Source organism: Stegodyphus dumicola, chromosome 9, assembly GCF_044657685.1.
Source record: "Stegodyphus dumicola isolate Sdum_Otavi_A_Nest chromosome 9, ASM4465768v1".
Lineage (NCBI taxonomy): Eukaryota > Metazoa > Arthropoda > Arachnida > Araneae > Eresidae > Stegodyphus > Stegodyphus dumicola.
The window spans coordinates 71,497,281-71,514,419 of NC_140776.1; the positions used below are offsets into that span (position 1 = coordinate 71,497,281).

Sequence of the window (17,139 nt, forward strand, 5' to 3'; positions counted from 1 at the left end):
CTTGCCTTAGCAGTTTTACTCGGTTGCTGGTTGCCTTCCAGGCCAGAGGTTTAATCCTCTTAATAATTTTAAACGTATTGTAGTGTTAACAGTTCTCTGTACTACATACGGCTTCCTGTTAATATACGGCCAATCTTCCACGTAGGCCCTTGTTTATTATTCCAAAGTTAAGTTAGAGTTTAGTTAATATTTTTATATTCTTACGTTCAGACCACAAGTGGTTGGTCTCTGTATTCCGAAGTCCGGAAATTATTGTAAAGAGTAAAAAATAAAGGGTTTCGTATACCCTTCCTGTGTATCTTGTCTACTTCCCACATTTATTGAACATAGCTTTAGTAAGCTCCCTGTTCCGAGTCAGGTCTTTGCATGTTCCCAAAGCAAGTAAGGCGGAACATAGAACCTGATAAGCTTTCTCTAGCTGTTTTGAATTAAGTTCTTTTGAACGTTTGAGTAGTTAGAAGATACCTACTGTGAGATATTGTAATACTGCACGGATATTTTAGGAAATTTAAGCATTTTGTGATAATAATAAATTTTTTTGTTCATTTTTCATAGGACTTGTGCATTCATTTCGTAACGAACCCGTACGCACGCAACAATATTATACAGTGTACTTAATTTTTCAACAGCCTGAATATGGAAGTAAATTCGTTTGATAAATTTTACTGATCTATTTAGATTATCCAAATACTGCCTTTCATTCAATTTTCAGAAGAAAAAATTGCATATTATTCATCAGTTATGATATATAACCGTAACGGTTAGGTGAACTAAATATAATTAGACTAAAAATATACTGGCAAATGCTATTATTTTCATTTTTATAGCAGGTATTACTGCGTGTCATGAATTTGTTTACGAATGACAACTACATATGTAATGAGTATTAGCATATGTGAGATATGGTATAGATATTTACAGATACTGACTGCATTTAGTATTACTTTATATTAAACTTCTAGACTTATATATTTAATGATACATTAATATAGTGTTAAGAATGTAGGCTAAAATCTAGGTTAATATTGTAGATTGAGAAAGGGTGTACCAATATACTAAAATAAAATAGTGTGAGAATGTTGCTCGCTAAAAGTTTTGTTCTTACTTGTTATATTCAAATGTCATTTGAATATTATAATAAATGAGACCGAAGGGCCCAAGAGTAATGATTATTTGGAATATGATTAAACTTCACAAACAACAATACACTTTATGATCAGAATATATACATTTTATTTTTCCTTAATGAACAACAAAATTAAAAATGAGAAATGGACATCTAAGTTTAGATGTGTATAAAAATGATAAATTTAACATAAATATGGAATACTGCAATAATGCTTTAAATTATTGAAGGACAGGAATATTTATATATTCATAGCATAAAATTATATTTAAATAAACAAAATTCAAAAGGTGAATAAATAAAATATGCAATAGACAGAACTTGTAAAAATTAAATTTCACCAACATCATGTTTTAAACTGTATGAGAAACAAAAAATTTGGAAAGCAAAGTATCCAATCCCTAAATTACTAATAACAATAATTATTTCTATGAAATATGTTGTCAATCAACACTTATTGCTACTGAAAATTACAAGCCTATAAAAATTGAAAAGTTTTTTATGCGAATCATATTACGTTAACAACTATTTTTACTTATTCAGATCAGCTGCATTGCTTTTAAGGTGAAATATTTTAACCTCAAATAATGTCCCCGAGATTAAAGTTTTATTTATTTCCTGTTAATTAATGGAAAGATTAATATCTAATAAATATAAAAAAAGTTCAGCATTGCATGCAGTTAAGGAACAATATACTTTTATTCGCCACCTGATAAAGTAGCGTACTTTGAAGGAAGATCGTTTCATGTTTGCTATACAATTTAATACTCTTCCATTAATATTAAATGGTTTCAAACGTAATGTGTCGTTGAAGTCTTCGTGGAAACTAGGAAAGTTATTGTGTTTTATATGATTATTCTGAGGTCAAACCAACATTCTGTCTTACAAATGTTACATAAATCTGCAACACTTTAAGCTGTCTTTTGTCACTCGTCAAGAATATATTCTCATTAAATAGCAATCAAATTTGCGTTGCAGACATTTACGATATCATGTAGAGATAAAGTTCATGGGGACACATGTAACATCGATTTAGTCGAACAGAAAGATCGGTTTCAACTGATGAAAAAATCGTAGATGATGCTACCTATTTGAGTTGTACAATTGATGGAATTCAAATGCCTTTTAAGATACATATTCTAAGATACGAGTTATAAATGCATAGTTATACGCTATTAGTCAGATGAAGGATGATATTTGTTTGAATCAATGTCATTAAACCAATAAGAAACATATCTGCTAGAAGTTTTGGCCTTTCCTGAGGAATGTATAACGTTGAAAATATCACAAATAAGTTAGAGCGAACCAGCACCCTAATTAGCCAACTTCTCTAAATGTTCACTTTGCGTAGCATTTCTTAGCCATGCTGTGTTGTCATACTCCTTTAATTGTCCCCCAAAGTCGACTGGAAGTAAGCTTTCGGGGAAATGTTGTTGCAAAGTGTCGTTGTTCTCGTGGAAAATGATCTGAAATGTAAGAAATACAGGTAAGTTGAAATATAAATAAAATATGACATTTAAAATGAAACATAATTTAAATAATTATAATACATTGATAAAGTTACGCAATATCGCAAATATAAAGTTTTTAAAATGTTCTGGATGTTTCACCCCTTTTAGCAACAACTGCAAACCTATTTTCCTAGCCTTCTGACTTGCTTTGTATCCATGGTAACAGCTGATAGGACATATGTTGGAACTAAATTCTCTAATTCACCTGTAACTTTTCTAAAAATCACCTTTTCCGTTCTATACTGTGATGATTACACACAACCGTGAATAGAGGGAGAGTCAATATGATCTTGACGGTTTTTTTTTTTTTAGTAACACAATCACTCATAGTTTGCAGGGAAGGCTAGGGTTGGTTAAGTATAGTAAGCAAGTAAATAATTAAAATATGAAGGACATGCATATTTGTAGAATAAATTTATAAATTGTAATACAAAATTTCTAAAATACTTGTTTGATTTTAACAGAGCTAATAAAAGTTTAAATCATACTTCTTCAAGGAATTTTCTAACAGAACAAATATGATAATTATATAAGTTTGAATAGCGAGTTAACTCCTCCCTGGAAATGCTCATTATTTTTAGGAATAAATTCCATATTTTAAGAGTTTTTGAATTTTTAATGCTTCTTTCAGTTTTGCTTTTCCTCGGAACAGAGATAAGTTTTGCTTTCCCTCGGAACAGGGACTGCAAAAAAAAACAATTGAATAACACATTGTCTTTTCTCTTATTTATTAAAAATCAATGAATAGCTGTTTTGATACACAGGAAATTCCACATGAGCAAAAAATTGCTAATACTACCAAACTAAACCTCATATGCAGCAGGACTTAAATATTGCTCTCACAAGAAAATCATTGGTCTTCACAGATTTAAATTCATACACCTCAATAAACTCTCTTTGTGTAATACTTTATGTGGTAGGAAGTATAATCTAAGCTTATAGAAGTGTAAAATTAGATTTTTCAATAATCTTATTTCTTTCTTGTAATGTGTATATGTTAAATAATACTTCCAAGATCTAACAAGTCTTTTTACAGCTGAAAATTAAAACTATTTACTCCTTTCAGAGAACGTTCACAGGATGCTTGCATCCACTGCAATTGCCCATGTAGATTTACCGAAGTGATAGTTTGATTTGACATGTCTTACATGTTCAACCTGTATGAAGAAACGAAGGAGGTAAGAAAGGCTAAATTTATCTATGCTATGCAAAAACTATAAATATCAGATTTTGTTTTTCATTTCTACCATACAAAACTTCCTGTATAGCAGTTATTTGTAAATAAGCTGAAGAAAATTAACTGTGTTTGACAACAGCCTACACTAATGTGAATGATTGCGCTAATGAGTGATTGTGTAAAAAATAGCTGTTTGTGCGAAAGATCACAATATTTTATTTAATATTTCTCAAAAATGACTTATTCAATTGTCCTGGTCCAATCTATCTTTATAGCTTGTATAACAATTAATTGAATCATTATTACATAAAGAAAGTTTTCTACAGAAAAAGAGGAATATGTTCTTCATTAAGAAAAAGTAAATTTTTGTAAGAAAATGATTTTGTTGAACTTTTAATGATAATTTGATTGCACTCAAGTAAATATATCGTTTTCTTTCACTCTAAACTATAAAAGCACAGGTAAGGAAACTGAAACTCGAAACTACACATTATACTTGCTGCAACAGAACAAAATGTCCCGAAAGACTTCACTAGGATTTGTTAACAGTTAGAGGTATACGTTGAATCCTTGATGAATCAATGACCCTTATCTTTGGAAGTACCTTTAAGATATAATACCTTTTAAAAATATGTTGACTTAATTTAACCCTTATTTCAAGGTATTAAACCGTGATAATTAAATATGATTTTAAATTAAATCAGATAAATATTGATACTCAAAAGTGAAATACTTTTTTGTTAAAATCTAAAAATAATAAAGCTTAAAACTTTTCTACAAATCGTGTATAAAAGATTTTGAAAAATGTAATTTAATTAATAGAAATATTAATTCACATTAATTATCTTTAAATTCAAAAACACATATGTCTCAAAAACTAAAACAATGAGTACATTTAATTTAGCATGCAAGTAATTAAAATAGCAGATCTGAAATTATTAAAATTTACAGATTAGATTATTCAGCATTATTTCCGTCACCTACACCCTAATAGGTTTAAGCTCTGTATTTTCGAATTTGATTACAAATAAAATCAAAGCTTCCAAGAATCAAGAACCAAGAATCAGTTCCTATTGTAACGATTTTCTCATTAAAATTTCGAAATTTTGGAAATTGACTCGATATAAAATAAAGATCTAATACTCATTATTAAGTATTAATATTTATTATTCTTTTATCTGTTCTTAGTTATTAAAAATACAATCAATCACAATGCATATTTTTTAGAAATAGATAGCTTTTTTTCTAAAAACATTGTGAAATGGCGCTTTTTTATTATTTGTTTATGAAGACTGTATCGGATATTTAGCTGAATAAAGTTCAAAAACTAGCCTTCACTTTTTTTTAAACAACCTTGACATCATAATCACACTTGAAAGATAGTTCACATTTCATACGTAGATAAACAAGCAGATACAGTAACGAATAGACGATAACAAGAAAATTTATGAGGCAGAAGATCTTGTAATGGTGCACCAGTTTTGATTCTAATATACTGCCATAAGAAGATAACGAAAGTGTTTTGTAATGTTAAGATATAACATATTGTAGTATATGTTAAACATATAAAATTATGTCTAATGCCATTTTATAATAAAAAAATCCTTAAAATTAAAAATAAATGCAAATATATTCCTTTGTTGGTCAAAGTTATGATTTAACTTATATTTAACAGATTTATGCTAAAAGTATTGGATAATGATTACTTTAGACAATGACAATAATGAAAATATTTCAGTGCTAAATGTTAAAAGTAGAGTCTTTACATCTAACATTAAAATCTTATTTTAGTTACTATATCAGCACATTAAAATTTTAGACATCCTTTAGAAAATAATGATTCTCTTCCGTCCTGAGGGTAAAACTTATAGTGTCTTTAACGTGCTACCGTAAACAGAGAGACTCAGATTTGATATTTTATTTGATAATCTTTTCGATGTCCTCACTTTCACAAGATTCGATTTCATTTATTAACAAAATTAAAATGAAGGCATTTCATATTACACTGTTCATAAAAATGTTCTTAATAGTTATTTTTTTCAGCATAACGTAATTCAGTCAGTAATTTTGAATTAAGTAGTTTTTAACAAACGAATTTACTTTATAAAAGTCTATATAATTAAATTTCCACAAAAGAATTTTTTTCACTATTTTCAATACTAGTGAGTGTTAGACGAATTAGAAAGAAGATTTTGCTATGTTTATTTCCATTCGAATATGAATACAGCTAAGACTGTCGAACGCAAACACCCATAAATTGCGATTGTACTATTCCTAATTGTATTATTCAAATTATATTCAATAAGACATACATAATTATAAACTTAAAGGTGTATGTAAAAATAAAAATAACTCAAGGTTTTAAAATAAAATAAACACATCTATAAATATTTTAGCTCTCGATTTGAGAAATGGTTTACAACCTCCAGAACGTGAACAAAAGTTTGAAACAAGAAAGTATATTATAAGCATATGTTAGATTAAAAATTTTCAATTACATGATTTCATGCATTTTAGACGTCAAAAAATATTTTAAATTTTAAGGCTATAAAATTTTGATACCTTTAATTTTATATCTCTAATAACATTAAAGACAGAAGCTTTAATAAATTCACAAGTGAACACCTTTTGATATTCAAAACTTTTAAATTTAATCAGAGTCCAGCAGAGCTATCTGTTTGACACTAAGACTGGACTTTCTAAGAGAAATTTGCTAAGATTCATGTTATAACCATTAAATGGCAGCGAAAATCCATGTGATTGGTGCCAGAAACTGAAACCAAGATGATTTATCAGAATTCTGCAGTGGCAGAACTTATTTTTATCCACATATGCTATTTAATTGCAGTTTGAAAACATTAAATAGTTAACTGCATTTTGAACATATTCATAAGCATATTCAGTAAGGCGTTGCCTGAGAGTAAGAATGAACTTTGAAATAATTAAATAAAAATTAGGATTATATTTCATACGTTATTTTTAGAAAGTTAAGATTATGTCTTGAGAGATTGTACTGTATATTTATGGAAGATTAAAACATTTGATTTACATTTTGGACTACTTATTTGGAGAAAGATTGTTATTAAATAAATTGTGTACAATGTATTGTTAAAAGATGGAAGTTATTAGGATTAAATTTCAAAAGTCTACCTAGGACTTTTTAAGTTTATTTATTATTATATTAATGAATATTTTATGCTTAATTAAAGTTCAGCTCCAACTCGAATTATTGAAAAATCTCAGACAATACTGGTGAAATAACTGCCTTAAATGTAGAAAGAAATAATTCATTACAACTATTACTTAAAAAATATTTTTGTTAATTTGATTTTAATTAAATAGTTGAATAATAATAAAAATTAAATAATATTTTTCCTTAATAGCCTTCATCATATTTCCCAAAAAATAAAATGGTGAAGCTGTTGGCAATGGCATATTTTAAACAAAATTGTCAATAAAAAATTTGAGCAAATTGAATGTAACTACTTTTAATTATGTCATTTACTACCAAATCTATTATATGAAATTTTTGTTAATGTATTAACATAGTTCATATACAGGAGCTCCATGATTTTGTGTTTCGTAGCATACGATACAATATTACAATAGCTAACGTTTTTAATTTTTAGTGCATTTAACTGAAATCATGCAATTTAACAGGGATTTGGATCACCTTATGTATCATACTCTTGCAGAGTGATACAAATTGCAAAAAAGCAAAATCATTGTAAAAATTGCAAGAATCGTTGATTCTAAATGTAGGTAAATTATTTTTTATCTTCTGTTAGGTTACATTTATACAAATTTCTATTCAATTTAAAATCCAATGCCATCATCATTTAAAATCACGGGCCTACTAAAGATTCACTATTTTGATACTAATTGTTAGCAACTGCTAGATAGTTTTTAAAAAATCGAGCAATTTTCGGCAGATATGTCAGAAATTTCGAAATACTTTCATTTGGAAAGTTTTCCGCTAAGCAAAGATTTAAGCAAAGATTTGTGCGAATGACTAAGTCCTATAAATATTTTTTAAGATTAAACAATAAATAAAAATTGTTTACATTTAATTCTGAAAGCTGGTTGTGTGGAATACTGTATTATCATCATAATAATGTATGTGCGAAAAAAATTCAAGAAAATTGTGGCAGTGAAAGGTTCCAAAATCTGTATTTCAGATTTGACACAAACAAATAGAAAATATTGAATAAAACCATGTAAAATGCTAATTCCCAAATGAAAAAAAAATCAAATTGACAAATCACCAAAGAAACAAGCTAAAAGAAATTAATGAGCAACAGGAAATCTTTTTAATATGAGTAGAGATGAAAGCAATGGCGTAGCTGGGCTGGGGCAAGGGGGGACATCTGTTCCCGGGCGAAGCATCCAAGCAGCTCTAAATTGATGCTACGAAATTTTTTAATGAAATGTTTTCCATTCTTGGCACACAGGAGGGGACGCAAATTCTAATGAAATGTTTTCCATTCTTGGCACACAGCAAGAGACGCAAATTCTTCAGTTGTCCTCGGGCGCTGGAAACTCTAGCTACGGCCCTGGATGAAAGTTATATTAGTTTCGAAATAACATTCGTTTTCGGCTGGTGAGTGAAAACAGATTAACATGTCCCTACATGAGAATGAGAGACGAGAATTTGAGAAGTATGATAGAAAACTTAAATGATCAATAACAAAGCCACTGGCGCCATCTGTTGAACAAAATATGAACAAAAAGTAGCTAGGAAATAATTTTTGAAAGAGGGTTTAACACTGAGATCACCAAATAGAACTGAAAGATTTTTGTAGTTGAGAAACTCTTTTGGGAAATCTAATTCGTCAACGGGAGACAGTTTTTGAATTTTGAATAATTTTGGCTCCATAAAAACGGAAAATGTTATTTTTTTATTAGGAGTTCTGAACAATGGTGGATTTATGAGTCTCCCCCCCCGATAAAAAACATAATTCTTATGCTCTTTAGTCCGAAACTTCAAGGTTTTTGTTTTCTGTTTAATCAATATATATAAGTCGCACTGGCAGGGAATAATGCACATATTCCAAAAGTTCATATCTGAAATCATTAAACACCTCAAAAGCCTTGGCGAAAGCTTCCTGAACAGAAGCACTTGCTCACTGCTCCGTGTTTTCAAAGCACTTGTTCGTTGTAGTCTGGATTATGGCTGAGTTGTTTATGGATCAGCAAGGCCTTCTTTTTTACTGAAGCTAGATCTCTGTTCACCATCGGGATCTGCGAATTTGTTCCAGAGGATTCAGGACATTTCCTGTTCGCAGTCTATATGCGTACTGCTTCGAACCGTAGCTCCACTTCAGACTTAAGCAGATGTCTCTCTCCCATTATTTCAATACATCTTCACAGCCTTACCAACCTAGTTGTCTCCCGGTGCTTGATGACTTCTATAACATATTGTATGCAACACGACCCCTTTGTGTGCCTCCGTTTCTCGAAAGTGCATCTCGAGAGTGAAGCATCTAGAAATTCCGCTTTAAAAGGTACAAATTCATCTTCTGGCTATTTTTCACAGTTGGGATAAGATAAATGCTACCAAGATCATGTACAAACAGCTTTTTGTCGATCACGCAAATAAATACAGTAATTATATTTTTTATATACAGATGGATCAATATTCGATAGACAAATTGGATCATCATTTGTTATTGAATATTATAAGGTAAGTAAACGAGTAGTGGATACGTGTCTTGTTCTGTGCTCACTTCGGAATTAGCTACCAGTGAATTTATTAGGCCCTTCTTTTCTTACTTAACTTTTTCGCATCGAATTTCTCTTTTACTCAAACATCGAAAATACCCGTATATACGAATTTCTGTTGGAATGCTTTTCCTTCTCCCATGACAAATAGAATACTACAACACTAACAATAACCTACTTAAGTAAAGTGGCAATTTTTTCTTGGACGCTTTCACCCTGTGTGAAATTCCCCCTTTTGAAGGGACTGCAATTTCAGGCATCAATAGCTAAACATTGACAGTAAGCAAAGGAAAAAGAAGGCGCATTAAAATAACAGAACTACTTTTAGTTGCTTGAAACGAATATTTGGCATGTCATTTAACAACTCTTGAAAGCAATGAGCAAAGCAGTAACGTGATGGGGAAAGTACTAGGTAGGAAATATTCAGGCAGTCGGGCGACCTGCCGTTGTCTGAATGCTCGGGCGTTTGGGGCGACTTCGATGTGAAAGAGTTAAGCTATTCCAGAAAAACTTTCTACATTATACCGATTCATATTATTTGCTAAAATCATTAGAAAATTCTTGTGACACATGAAATCCGTTAGTTGTGGATGTGAAATTAAAGTTCAATTTAAAGGCTCATGGATACACAATTCCTTATTGTTGGATGCCTGGACATATGAGGATAAAGGGCAACGAATGGCGGATATCACATCAATGTTTGCTGTGGGTCTGTAAAGTGGTCTTGTCCCGTTTAATGATATCAGCACGATTATTAAATTTCAGATTTTAAGTAAATGGCAAACATCTTTGGATGGTTAGTTAAATAATAATGTAAAACCGGTAGTAGAAGATTAGGAGGCAAATAGGAATCGAAAGGAGGAGGTTTTGGGTTAACTCGTTTCATAATTGGCACTCCCAAATTCCTCATAGTTGCCTTCTTAAGTGAGCCAGGATGTCCTAATTGTGATAATGTTCTGTTCGTACGTCAGTTTTTAATAGAGTGTTCTAATTTTAACATATTGCATTTGTAGCCTTTTAATAAGTGGGACTTGTCTCTTGATCGATTAATAGGTAAAGAAGTTAATACTATTTTTTTTTCAGTTCCTATAACAGACGAGTATTTACTATTTAATTTGATTTAGTTTCGAAATTGTGCAGTTATATTTTAATGTGTCTCGCGTTTTTGACTTTATCCTTGTTGTTCATGAAAATTATTATCTGACTTTTTATATATTTGTTCAAATCTACATTCATGATTTTATATATTAATTTGATTTTTAAGTCAGACCTTTTTTAAACTTGTATTTAAACTATTAAGTTGTTATTTTAACATATTTAACATGTGTTTGGTGCATATAACCCTTCAGGTTATTGCGTCGTTGAATCTTGCGTCGTTGAATCCACTACTATCGCCATATCTGATATCATGCCCTAAGTATTGAATTGCAAATTTTATCGGTAGAAAAAAGAAAATGGCTCGAAATTAAATTTATATAGATTATCTTTGTTAACTAATCGAATATAATTACTTAAATTACTAAATTATGTAAAAGATAATTACTAAATTCCTATAAAAGCTGAAAATAACAAAAAAAGTTTTTTGCGTTAAGTTGAAAATTTTACCGTTTAGTCAATGATATAAAGTGGGAAATTTTTGTTAATAGCAACTGGTTTAAATAGTTGGGCTCCTGATCAAAAGCTAACTTGGAGAAGCAACTTTGAGTGCACAGAAAATGAAATAATAAACTGAAACCGACTTGCGGAATGACAAGATTCTAAGTGGAACGAAAAGCAAACTGATTAAGGTTTACGTTACACAGGAGTGCTGAAGTGAAATTTATTAAGTACGACCAGGACAACAAGGAATGGAAAGGAATCGGATATGAAGTTCAATGGAGAGCGGAATAGCATTACCAGTGGAGTTTGCGATTGAACTTATCAAAACCTTCTTTATAACCATCAAACAGAACAAAAATATCATCTGCGTAGTGGAATAAAGGGAATAGTTTAATATTTTAAGTAATTTGGATTTCTTATAAATCATTAAAAGGACTGATAGTGCTTACACTGAATAAACCTTCAGTATGGCGGTAATAATTAGTTTGGAAAACAAGAAGTTGTTGTGACAGAGTTTGAAATGATCAGTTTCGTTACATGTGAAATGAAATTTCTGGAGATTCGTTTTCAGTCATTTAAATGTCCTTCTACTGAAATAATGAATAATGATTTTATATCAAATGAAACAAATGAGGATATTAGGAGAAATAATTTTATAATTTATTATGATATTCTTAGTGAGTGTTTTACGGTGTAAATATTGTTGACGAGTAAAAGAGAAAAATGTAAAAATAAAATTTTAGCTAATATGAGGCAGTGTCTGGATTTAAAATAATCGAAAGAAATAGAACATCTGTTCTTGGAGTCTTGGAGAAAGCATATAATCTGATTTAACTTGTAATTGGTGGGATAAGCGATTCTACAAGCGAGACAGAAAGAAATGTGAAAATTCAATTTCAGTGTATATATCTGAGAAGAAGAGAGGTCTTTAGATTTCACATTATATGGACCTTCATTTAAGAGTTTCGCTGTGCCTTTTTTTGTGTCTTTTTTTTCCATGACAACTATCTGACCATCTCTGTCGGTCTTCCAAGTGTTTATTTGTTTTCCATACCGGTATCGAGAGAATCTAAAATTGCTGATTGATAGCATACGAACTACTTACAAAAACTGCGGCGAAGATAAAAAAATCTTACGATTTGGTGACAAAATGGAATGAAATATTTAATACAGTTTTCGCATTAACAGAATAGACTTGCTGATCAGTTAATCGTCTTTATTAGTTTATTATTGAGTAGTATGATTAAAACTTTGAATTTTCTGATTTATGATTCATATCTCAAATGACAGTCTTAAATTCGGCCTGATTATACAATACAATTAAAAAAAACGGAAATGAGTGGCAATTTAATCCTTTCGCAAGAGTGATTCAGGGATATTTAAGGATAAGCGAATCATTTGAAAATTACCAAATTTGTTTTCAGATGAGAATATCTAAGGTTTGCAGATTATTTAAAATAGCTAAGAATTTTTTTTTTAATCTAGGAAACAAAGGTGCATAATATCAATATAAGTTACAGTTTGGTTTGGTTTCTTCGATTACGCCAAAGCAATCGAGGGCTATCTGCCTAAAGTGAGGGTTGCCTTCGTGAAGGACTTTCTAAGGAAAACTGGCTCGTATATACGTTACACATGGAGAAAACAACGAAAACACCCATTAGCGGGATTCGAAGTTCAGATCGAACTACCAATGATCAGCGATTATACCGCTGGAGGGCCTCAATATCAGTTAAGAAGTTAGGTTTCAACATCTATACTTAAGAATACCTAAGACTTCCTAAACAATTTTTTTGTACAGCAAAAATTTTAATTTACGAAACTATATATATTTGCGGTATTTGAATGTTAATAAGTAGACGGTAGTACAGTGCCAAAAATACCATCAAGACTGCACTCTTCTTCGAGCTTTGCAGCAGCTCGGCAATGTATCACTAAGGACCAGATAATAAATGGGTACCACTTCTATATAATACTGAATTTAAAAGAAATCGCCTTCCCATTTTTTACTTTGGCTAAATAACAATAAAAAAGAATATACAAGCATTCTTTAAAACTAAATTAAGATTTTCAGGAAAAAAATTAATTAGGCAGTTGTTTTTTGTTATTTTTATTATATCTTCAATAGTTTTGGTACAGCACAATAATTCGGTATTACTTTGTGAAACATCTGATTCCGTAAAGTAAAGTTATAAGTGATTAAAATTAAAAACGATAAATATAATGCTATAATGCACTATGACGGAAAAATTAAGTATTAGTAAGATCATAATTGCAGAGATTTTAAAATTGCAAAACTTACTCGTTTCTTCAGTTTCTCTGAAAGGAAAGGGTGCACTAGTGTCCAAGCTGCTTTGAAGGTAAGAGACATATTTATGACGTGAATTCCCTTGAATCTTCCGGGAAAGCATTCCTGAAATTCAGAATTACGTAAAGTTATTTTTTTTCCAGTTCATAACGTAGCGTCAATTTATTGAATTATTAAAATTTTTATCAAAAATATCATGTATTCCATTTTGTGTAATTGCTCATCTGAAGCGTTTCAAAATTCGTTTAACTATCTAATGTTCTACTACTGATAAATTTCAAGTAACAGTAATTTATTTCTTTGAATAGTTTTAACCGCTTATTTTTTTTTATGTGGAAATTAAAAACACTTTTTTTAATGTTCTCTGTATAGACTCTTTGCTTACAATTTTTTAATCTTGTTTAATATGGAAAGCTTTCTTATAAGACAACACAAATGAGTATATACTTTGAAGGTAATTGACAACCTGCTTAATTTATGTTTAAAGATAATTATATTATTTAAATAACATGCATTGCAGGAGATGCTGAGTAAATATGTTTCTTTAAAGTCTAAAAGTTGAGAGAGGAGAGAGAAATTTAATACCTTTTTAAACCGCGCATACACAAAATGTAATTTTAGAACGTCTTTTTAAATAAAAATTTCATATTTTGTTAATAAAATTTATATTTGATGCAATACAAAAGTTAAAATATAGTTAAATTTCCAAATTAAAAAATATGTTTTCTGGATTGCATATTAATTTTAATTAATCTTTTAACTTTCTGAATTTGATAAATAACAGAATCGTTAAATACATATTAGAAAACCTTTTCAATCATCATTACACATTTTAGATTGAAATTTTTATAACTACAAGCAAAATTTTCACATATATATAAGTACAAGAAAATATGAACACCATTATTCTATAAAATATAATCCAATTTACATTGCAATAGTAAATTAATTCTGTCCCAAAAATATTAAATGACATCAAGTTAAAGTACAGTAGTAATAACGACCCATATAAAAATTCGAAAGATTCAAGAGAATTCCTACACTTTAGATAATTAGCTATCATCTAATAAATATGATTACGAAACGAATAATAAAAAATAAAAGATTCCAGCATTTTTATAATTTATTTCAAGGAAGTTAGTGATTGATGACATTCCTTTTGTTGATCAAAATTTCACCTAAAAATTAATTATTTAAGATTAAAAATATCATGATAATCTCTTTATAATGAAAAAACACAATGAAATAATAATTTCTCCGTTAAATATTAGTATGACTTCTAGGCAGTATATCGAAAACATGAAGAAAGTTTTCATAGTACTGAGAACAGAAGTTCTTGGAGGACTAAAATTAAAACCAAGAGGTAATGAACGTTCTGAAAGCGGTTTACAATGTAAACGGATTGCGTTAGTTAAAATTTAAGAAAAACCTGGAGCATTATGTAATGAAATTGTTTTTAAGAACGCTACATTAGCAAGCCATTCTTTGTCTCCACAGCACATTAAATATGCCTGAACTGGGTCCAAAATACAAGAAGTAATATGAAAATATAGAGAAGGAGATCGTTTTTTTCAATCGAAAATACATATGTTATGATGAAAACGTGAGATTACGCGAAGAAAGTCTTATAAAAATAACATCACATTCTTTGTTTATAAGCATGTTGTTGCAATTAGAATTTGAAACTGTATATCACTGAGAGATGATAATTTACATGAATGCTATTTGTAAACAGTGAAACCTTTCAAACTTAAAGCAGTATTAAAAGTATTAACATAAATGTAACTGAGTGAATCTCAAAGCATTTTAGATCGTCAATCCTACGAAAAAATTCTAGGATGTTTGTGAATAAAATTAACTATAAAGGTCTTTAAGTGGATATTAAAATCATCTATGTTTACATCATAATAAAAATGTTAAAATCATCTGTGTTTACAAAATTGTAATAAAAATTATCTACATTTATATTTAAACAAAATTACATCAAAAGAATTGTAAAGATTTAATATTTTCAAAGCAAAAATGAATTCTTGTTTTCTTTGCAGAAGGTGGCTCAATTAAGCATTAATGTAACGGTCTGAATGTAAACATTAATGTAATGGTCTGAATGTAAATGCAACATCCTTAAAACCTTACTGGACGACGAACATATATATTATAAAATCAAATTTTCTTGTATTTTAAAATTTTTTTATTATTGTAATGATGGTCACTAATAATAAGTAAAAATATGTGAAACAAACTCATGAATCAACTTGAATTCAAAATTTGTAATACTCTTAACACTTTAGTCGGCGAGGTTTATTTATGAAATATTTCTTCTATTCATTTAAATATACAGCAAGCAGAATAAGCAGTCGCAGACATACTTCGAGTACTTTGCTTACCTGAGTACCATTGTAAAGGAGGTAAATGTTGTGTGGCGTACAAAACCGAAGGTGCTTCAGAGGATGGCTTCTGACGTCCAGAATTACTTTGTAGCCGTTGACTTGGGTTAGTGGATCGCATATGGAATGGTAAAGGAAAAGTACAATGGCTCTGCTAAGCTCTTCAATGGGTACTTCGGAGGGGCTCCATTTATCTGTAACCCAGTAAAGAAAAGTTAATAATTTGAAAACTCAAGAACTTTTAAGCTGCTTTGATGTAGCTTTCACATCATGAATTCATATGATTAGATAAAAAATAAGTTTACAAACATCATGCAAAATGTTACGTATTTATGACATTTTGGATCCTATTAGATGTTTAAAATCAACGCAATTTACATTTAAACAATGTCACATTTAACAAGAAGCCTTTTATTTAAATTTAAAAGTTATGTTATTTTAGCCTTACATTTTTAGACTGAGGTTTTAAATATAACGTATATTATACATATTAATATTTAACATTTATAAAATTAAAGTTAACATTTAAAGTATATTTAACTTTTAAAGTTACATAAAAATGCAAAAGCGAATAAATGTTAAGCAATTAAATATTTTGTGACATAAGTGCCAGAAGACTTGAAACATGTAAGGACATGTTTTCACATTTGAAATATTGTGGGGTATTGCATTTATGCACGAACGGGAAATAATAAGCACTATCGTTGTTTTATATAATTTGATCTGACTGTGTGGCACATTAAATTTCTACTGTGGAGGCTGGGTATTACGATGCTATACTTTACAACAGAAGTATATCGTAGGATGAAAATTGCAAAAAATACCTCAGACAATAAATTTCCTTTAATTTTTCTGAGTTCAGATCATTTGCTAACTTATCATATTTACATATGGCAGTTACAAATTTAAAACGTACGATATATAGCTGCGATATATACAATAAAATCCTTCTACCTCAACTTATTCTCAGCGGAACATGCATATTTATGAAGCTTTAATAAGTTATTAGATCATTTAAGTTACATATAATTTCCCGTGAACATCTTTCACTTAAAAATTTAAGATCAACTTAAAATCGATGTAATCCTGCAAATGAAAGACAAACCTACAGCATTATTCAATCAAAAGTGATCAGACGATTTCTGATATGCAAATCAAGGCGTTACGTCATTTGACGTCAATCAAGTGCTTTCGGAAAAATGAATATTTGAGTGAATTTGTGTGTGTAAGGAACCAAGAAACGGTTTATTACGGCTCTTAAGTAATCATTTAGAAGACCTGTGAAGTGGTGAATCATTGGGCGTTTAAAACGG

The 17,139-nt window shown here is 29.7% G+C and overlaps 1 protein-coding gene across 2 annotated transcripts in view; it reads right to left on the minus strand.

Annotated features, from left to right (window-relative positions):
- Nucleotides 1–1,209: 1,209 nt before the first annotated feature.
- The window catches only part of LOC118187117 (clavesin-2-like), a 56,480-nt gene continuing 40,550 nt past the window's right edge, over nt 1,210–17,139 (minus strand). For both annotated transcript variants that reach the window (XM_085823602.1, XM_085823601.1), the window contains exons 4-6: nt 15,827–16,020; nt 13,434–13,544; nt 1,210–2,592 (exon numbers count right to left, since the gene is read on the minus strand). In XM_085823602.1, the coding sequence (XP_085679728.1) occupies nt 2,440–2,592; nt 13,434–13,544; nt 15,827–16,020 (458 nt within the window). In that variant the 3' untranslated portion in view covers nt 1,210–2,439. The remainder of the gene's footprint in view (nt 2,593–13,433; nt 13,545–15,826; nt 16,021–17,139) is intronic.